General features: G+C 46.8%; 2 protein-coding genes across 2 annotated transcripts; one reads left to right on the top strand and one right to left on the bottom strand.

Annotated features, from left to right (window-relative positions):
* Positions 1-42: 42 nt before the first annotated feature.
* On the top strand, positions 43-2,633 carry Oat (Ornithine aminotransferase precursor). Its single transcript, XM_001352930.4, has 3 exons — positions 43-440; positions 1,474-2,288; positions 2,361-2,633. The coding sequence occupies exons 1-3, from the start codon at positions 115-117 to the stop codon at positions 2,519-2,521; spliced, it is 1,302 nt and encodes a 433-aa protein (XP_001352966.2). The 5' UTR covers positions 43-114; the 3' UTR covers positions 2,522-2,633.
* A 4,099-nt stretch (positions 2,634-6,732) lies between these two features.
* LOC6900271 (MAPK regulated corepressor interacting protein 2-like) lies at positions 6,733-7,224 on the bottom strand. The gene has a single exon (XM_002135563.3). The coding sequence runs from the start codon at positions 7,222-7,224 to the stop codon at positions 6,733-6,735; it is 492 nt and encodes a 163-aa protein (XP_002135599.2).
* Positions 7,225-7,546: the final 322 nt, after the last annotated feature.

Raw genomic sequence — 7,546 nt, forward strand, 5'->3', positions numbered from 1 at the left:
TCTCCCGATCGGCGGTATAAAAAGCTGCCGCCTGTGGCCAGCGCACTTTCAGTTGTCGTCTCGCGAGTGGAAGTATCAGACCCCCCCAGTTAGCGATCCATTAGTGCTCTCACAATGTTCTCCAAGCTTTCCGCACGCGGCATTGCCACCCGTCTGAGCTGCCTGGCCCAGAAGACGGCGCCCAAAGAGGCCGCTGGCACATCCAGTGGATCCCACCTGTCCGAGGCTGTCTTTGCCCGGGAGCAGAAGTACGGCGCCCACAATTACCATCCACTGCCGGTGGCCCTGGCCAAGGGCGAGGGCGTCTACGTGTGGGATGTGGAGGGTAAACGCTACTTTGATTACCTCAGCGCCTATTCCGCCGTCAACCAGGGACACTGTCATCCCAAAATTGTCAAGGCACTCACAGAACAGGCCTCCAAGCTGGCTCTGACCTCCAGGTAAGGGCATCATTGAGTTGAATAAACTTAAGATAAGAAATAATATCATTCCGTCCATAATCGACGTCCATAAAGACGTGCCCCCCGTGCTCGCGAAAAGCTTATCGGTTCCATGGAGCTTTGTCAGCATTCGATATATTCGTGGCGATAGTGACCTTGGTCTAGTTGATGAGAGAGAGACATTCTGTTCCTTCCATTCAAGTTCAAGAGCGGACTACGTCGTACTTTCAAGTGATCCGTAAACAAGTCGATTGGGCTTTCTTTGTTCTCTGTGCGTTTCCGATGACAACGCCTTACTTTGGAGGTTTAATGATACAGAAATATGTGGACCATGTGACGCGCTTTTACTGTGGATGAGTGTCTTTGTAAAGATCGATCTGCCGTTGAAGTTGCCCTTAAAAATACCCTTTCCTTCCTGTTAATTCATGGGGTTTTTATGTGTCTGGATGAGATTAGATTGGCTCATTGAGAGCTTCGACGGATGTAAAAACCCTCGAGTGCCAACCATTTTCCGCATCTGATGATTGGGAGCCACTAGTTTGTGTTTACTTCCCAAACTACTAGTATATTTAGATGCCATAAAAATAGTTTATTCACTGATAACCCCCCTGGAACAGGCTCATGTCTAATCAGCTTCGAATGCACGTATAAATTCACACTCCACCGAACGTTTGGATGGGGCATTTGTCAGAATATTATTTATTGAATTATTCTGCTGCACTCGAGTGCCTTACTGATTTGGGCTGGAACAGCTCTTGCCGGTTTTAGTTGGTTTCGGTTTGGGTTGCCAGGGGCAGATTGCCGGGTTGAGTGGGGCCGTAAAGTCGCGAGCGAAAGCATTGATAAGAAAGAGCCTGATCAATGACTTGTTTTGGCTCGCAATTTGTTGTTTTGCGATTTCTAAATTTGGAACAGAAGTCGCGTGATAAGGCTTGGATCTGGGATAGGAATATTTTTGGAATATTTCGAACGATGTGCTCACACCCAGAGAAATCCCGACTTGGATTTAAAAATGTATGCTTTCCCTTCGTAGAGCCTTCTATTCGGATGTCCTGGGCGAGTACGAGGAGTTTGTGACCAAGTTTTTTGGCTTCGACAAAGTCCTGCCCATGAACACCGGCGTGGAGGGCGGCGAGACGGCCTGCAAGCTGGCCCGCAAATGGGGCTACGAGCAGAAGAAGATACCCAAGAACCAGGCCAAGATCATCTTTGCCAGGAACAACTTCTGGGGCCGCACCCTGTCGGCAGTGTCCGCCTCGAATGATCCCAGCAGCTACGAGGGATTCGGCCCCTTCATGCCGGGCTTCGAGCTGATCGACTACGACAACACCACGGCCCTCGAGGAGGCCCTCCGGGACCCGAATGTGTGCGCGTTCATGGTGGAGCCCATCCAGGGCGAGGCCGGGGTGGTGGTGCCCAGCGATGGCTACCTGAAGAAGGTCCGTGAGCTGTGCAGCAAGTACAATGTGCTCTGGATCGCGGACGAGGTGCAGACGGGACTGGCCCGCACCGGCCGCATGCTGGCCGTCAACTACGAGGACGTGCAGCCGGACATCCTCATCCTGGGCAAGGCCCTGTCCGGCGGCATGTACCCCGTCTCGGCGGTGCTCGCCAACGACCAGGTGATGCTCTGCATCAAGCCCGGCGAGCATGGCTCGACCTACGGCGGCAATCCGCTCGGCTGTCGTGTGGCCATGGCCGCCCTGGAAGTGCTGCAGGAGGAGAAGCTGGCCGAGAACGCCTACAAAATGGGTGACCTCCTGCGCAGCGAGCTGGGACAGCTGCCCAAGGATGTCGTCTCTGTGGTCCGTGGCAAGGGACTGCTGAATGCCATTGTCATCAATCAGAGTGAGTATTGCACCCACCCGCACCCATTGATCCATTGATCCGTATCTAATCCTTGGGGTTTCCCTCCTACAGAGTACGATGCCTGGAACGTGTGCCTCAGGCTCAAGGAAAACGGCCTCCTGGCGAAGCCCACGCATGGGGACATCATACGCTTTGCCCCGCCCCTGGTCATCAATGAGGCCCAGATGCTCGAGAGCATCGACATCATCAAGAAGACCATTCTTTCCATGTAGAACGGTCCGGATCGAACCGATCGCCTTAGTTTTTTTTTTTTGTAACTAGTTCTTTTAAGGTTTTTGATGTAAAGTCTGAATTAAAATACACATCTTTTATAGCGAACGCTGATCCTGGCTGTTCTGGGAGCCCCCCATCTTTTGCTTGACACAATCCGCTTATAAATGTCAAATGTAATCTAAACCATTTCAATTTGCCCAACTGTCTGACGCCTGAAGGCGAACAGAAGTCAACTTGAAATTCCGCCCCCATTCTCACACCTGTCAAGGATGTCACTGGAGCTTCCTGCTTGGCCCTGTTTACCCAGGAGCCAGGAGGCAGGAGGCAGGAGCTGTCGCATCTGTTTGGGGGCTTCTCACTTGGCATATTGATTTTAAAGATTTAAATCAGCCAGCCCAGAGACCAGAGATAGCACACAGGGCCCAGTACGGGAGAGCCGCAACAACAGGTGTCAGCCATCGGCAAACGATGGCCTATAAGTAGGCCATAAACATCCCCCTCACTGCAATGGAATGGGCGTGGGGGGGGGAAGGAAACAACAATTTCGATTTGTATTTGATTTTGATTTTCATTTTCATTGGATGCTCCTTCGTGTGAAATTTGTAGAACACCAATTGGAAATCAATTGAAGGGAAGCAGCGGAAGGTGAAAAAAGACCAGGGGAGAGCAGGGGAAGGCAGGAAGAAAGGACCTCCTTCTTTGCCTTTACCAGCTAATTAAAAGTTTTTGCATTACGCCAAAGAGCGAATGGGCAACAAAATCTTATCTTTAAGGACATAAAAAAGGGACATAAGAAACTCTCACAGCGGGGGGGTCGGAGTTCAAGTGTTAACTGCTCAAAACTAAATCTCCAGCGTCTGGCCTTTTGTCGATTTCCACATCGGAATCTGAATCTGAATGGAACTGAAACTGTTGCCTGTTTTTTTCCTTTTTTCTTGTGGGTTTTTTTCCTTCTTTTCTGAGGGGTGTGAAAAGCCAAAAGCCAAAAGCCACACGACGGCACTTGGCCCAGGAGCAGGACCAGGGCCCAGACCAGGCTCATGCTCCTTTGTAGTTCGTAGTCTGTCCCTTTTGTCCAGCCCATAATCTTTGGCTTTTTATCGCCGCCCATCTGTTGATGTCTTTATTATTAAAAAAAAAAAACAGAGAGAGAGCGAGAGAGAGAGCAAATCTGGGGGAAAAAAATGCAATTTTTAGCCCATTTTTTGTGGGGCTTTATGGCGCAGAAGGAAGACCCGGGAGGAGGGCAGAGGACACTACACTCCTTAAGCATTTTATTAGCAAAACTTGAAGATGTCTCGTCTGCACATAATTAAATAAAGCGTTAAAATTAAAAAATCAAGACATTTTTTGCATCCCCCCCCCCCCCCCCTGCCGCACATTTTTCTTCAATGGAGAAAGGATATCCCTTCTGCTCCATCGAGAACCCAGGGACAGGACGGGACAGGACCTTTCTCTCAGATAAGCATTACAATGTCGTTAATTCGTTGGCCTTTATGTCGAGGCCCCGGAATTCTTGCGCTTAAAGCACCCAACAGCCAGAACCCAGCGATAAGGATGGAAAATGTTGCGACATTTTCCGCCTTGTAATTGTCCTCGGCAGGATGCGCGGTGTCCAAGTTTATTGCCTAACGACCGCGGCACGTTCTCCCCACCGTTTTTATATTTTAATTAAAAAACGCGCCACAAACGGGTGGAGTTTCGGGGGAGTTTCAGTTTCCCCCTCCCCCACCCAACTGCTGCTCAAAGGAAGGTCACTGAAAAGAAAGTAGTTCACTGATTAGAGGCATTGACACATTTCCGAGCCAACTGCGACAGGACTCTGTTGCATACTTCAAGGCGGAGGGCACGGACTTTAAATTTGTCGATCAAGGGAACCCATAACCCAGTTGCTTCGATATACTATACGAGTATGTGGAAAAATCAACATTTTAATAGGAAAATCGTGCTAAATTTGTCTCGTAAATTTATTTAAGCTTTAGGCGCGATAACCCCACCTCTCGCCCATCCTGGCATGTGTGAACAGACAATTTTCGTTGATTAAGGGGATTTACCGAGCGCCCACAAAAAGAGCGATAATAAAATGTTTAAGGGAAGTACAGCAAAGGGCAGGGGCATGGACAGGGGCAGGGGCAGAGGACAGGGACAGAGCAAATGATAAAATAAAGAGCAATACAAGTGGGAAAGATGCAAAAGTAGCTTATTACAAAGAGGGTGCAAGGAAAATTCCATTTTTTCCTCCCTTTTTTTGGGGTACAAAAAGAGAACAGCAAGGGTGGGAGGATTGGGCAATATTTTTATGCTTATGACGACCATTGCCAGCCCTCTTTTGTGTTAATAATCTTGAGGCGTCTACCGCCATAAACGGTTATATTTTCTGGCTTGATAATTACATTAAGATTTGAGGTTTTCCTTTCCTTTCGTTTCGTTTTTTTTTATGGGTTTTGCTCTTTGTGGCCACAAAGCAATGAAGAGTCATGGAGCGCCATGGAGCGCCATGAAGAGGCAATCATAGTATTTTCTTCTTCTCTGATGTCCTTCTTGATGGTTTGCTGCGAATAAAAATTCAATTGTACCACTCATAGAACAATTACAAAACAACAAGTGCAGCAACGAGCACCGACAATAAAGGGTTGAGTGCTCGAGAGTTGAAGGACTTGCCATGCATACTAAATAGTGTGGTTATGTGCCCAGTACATCCCAGAGGGTAGACTGTACCCATGCAGGTGTTGACTCCACAATTCCAGGATATAGTAATGTATGTACATCTGCGAATCTATTGCATACACAGTAAAGAGGGATATAGGAGCACGTCTATTGGCAAACATTCAGTAAAAGTACAGGGCTCTTGTATCTTTTTGGTGGGTATCTTATAGTCGGAATAATATCTGCTAATAACCTTTTTTTTGAGCGTGCATACGAGTGCGACTAAGAGTACGAGAGTATTCCCAAAAGCAAATCACGTCGAAGCAGGGCAAAGCAGGTCCCCGGGCAGGCAACACATTTTTAAAACGCCCCAACGCGCCGAAGGGACACGTGCATTAAACAGCCCGAAAGGACATCGACAGAACGACAGTAATTTACAAAACTCGTCGGCAGTTGACTTCACAACGCGTTTGTCTGTCGCGCAATTAGGCAATTGCCCTGCAGAGTCCTTCCGTCTGAATGTCTGTATGTCTGTCTGCCACTGCCCGACGACTGTGTGGTTGTGTGTGTGTGTGTGTGTGTAATTGACAAAAAATGACATGCACGGAGAAAGGAAAAATAAACCAAAAATTGATTTTTATGTAATGAGTCCAGGACTGCATCTGACTGTTGTTGTGTTTCACTTTTTTTGGGGACTTTCGTGGCATGCTGGCTGCATATTAAAAAGTGCGTGATGCTGCCTCGCGCCTGTCCGAGCGCTCCTCTGGGCAAGGCCTGTCAATTTTTATGAAGTTAAATGCCCCTTCGACAGGTGGGAGTTGGGCAGATGGGCAGATGGCCAGATGGGTGGACGGGAGAGATGGCACACACAGTGGCAAAAAGTGTTGCATCCAATGAAGCATATAATTTTAATTGATTTTTTTTTTTTGTTGAATTAAATAAAGCATTATTAATGTGGGAGCTGCACAGACAACCAATGGAATGCATAAAGCCTAAATAAGTCGAGCATATTTAAAAAGTTTTTTTTTAGTTTTTAACTTAAATTCAAATTCAAATATTTGCCGGTAGCGTTTTTGTGGTGTGCAGCATTTTCCAGCCCTGCCACCAGTTCACAATGCCGCGCGTTTCCTATCGATATCGGAATCGGAATCGACGCCATAACGCAGAATAGGCATTTTCATTGGAAATCGTCCCGATGTGCTTATGTGCTTATTAAATTCAGCCACTTCTTTGGACAGTTCGTGGGAGCTCTTCCTTACGCCACGAAAGCCATCGAAGTTCTCCTCCCATATATCCAGCCATGTCTTTATGGCCGAAAATGGTCCAATATTCCGAATAGACGCAACTTTTTCCTACCACTAATGCTTTTCCTTTTCCTACTTTACCGAATAAAGTCTACGCTACCCACGCGTGAATACAGCATAGTCATAGTTATTAATTGCTAGGGAAAGAACATTCAATTGTCTTATTGTTGTTGTTATTATTTTACACACACGCACAACCCAATTAAGCCCATTTTGTAAGTGTTGATAAATGAAATAATAATACTAATTGAGACGTCCTATTATATGTCTTTGGTAACTCTCTCGAGCAAGCGACGACTCCACCAGGATTCCAAATCGAAGGGCTTGAAATTCGCCAGCTCTGGACTAGGGGGCTCTATCCAAACAGTCCCCAATGAGTCGTTGTCAGCCTGTGTATTGACCAAGATGCTTTCCTCCGAACCAATTGTATTGTTTGCTGTCATGCTAGAACCACTGGGATTCGGTGTCACTAACTGGTTCCATGAGTCATTTATGAAGTTTATGATATCCTCATCCTGCGATGATATCATTTCATGCTCGTTCTGCCTGGTTGATGAAGCATGTTTCGAGAGACGGCGTCGAAAGTCCGGACGCGGAATATTGTCCACCTCCATGGGCTCCAGGCTGCTTTGATCGATACTCCCCTTCTTCTTGCTGCTCGGCTTGATACTGTCGAGACTTTCAATGTTACGAGCCAGACCGCTACGCTTTTTACCAACGATCTGGTTGAGTCTCTTTTTGATATTGTACATGATTTGGTTTTAACAAGTTAAGATCGGCTTTGGTTTTGAATTTTTATTTTTTTTTGTTGTTGCTGATAGATGTTTTTCTGGCAATGAATTCTATACTAATGCTGTATTTTCTCCAAGTAGTCACAACATGTCAATGCTTTGGCATTGTTTCCAAAAACCCAAAGAGTGAACCAGATTTGGGGGGATGCCTTAGACTGAGTTGAAATAGCAATCAGTGACAGCAATCGCCAAGGGTCTCTTAAGACTCGGTCGCACAACATTTAAACGAAAAGTCACGAAAATGTTTGAAATGTAACGTATTTTTTTTGTATCAAAAACTGTG

This window comes from Drosophila pseudoobscura, chromosome X (assembly GCF_009870125.1).
Source record: "Drosophila pseudoobscura strain MV-25-SWS-2005 chromosome X, UCI_Dpse_MV25, whole genome shotgun sequence".
In the NCBI taxonomy this organism is placed as follows: Eukaryota; Metazoa; Arthropoda; class Insecta; order Diptera; family Drosophilidae; genus Drosophila; species Drosophila pseudoobscura.

What these genes read in the sequence shown, in the direction of transcription:
- Oat (XM_001352930.4), top strand. Translation starts at nt 115, where the DNA reads ATGTTCTCCAAGCTTTCCGCACGCGGCATTGCCACCCGTCTGAGCTGC. An exon ending in AAGCTGGCTCTGACCTCCAG is followed by an intron (nt 441 to 1,473) that starts GTAAGGGCATCA and finishes TTCCCTTCGTAG; the next exon opens with AGCCTTCTATTCGGATGTCC. An exon ending in TGCCATTGTCATCAATCAGA is followed by an intron (nt 2,289 to 2,360) that starts GTGAGTATTGCA and finishes TCCCTCCTACAG; the next exon opens with AGTACGATGCCTGGAACGTG.
- LOC6900271 (XM_002135563.3), bottom strand. Translation starts at nt 7,224, where the DNA reads ATGTACAATATCAAAAAGAGACTCAACCAGATCGTTGGTAAAAAGCGT.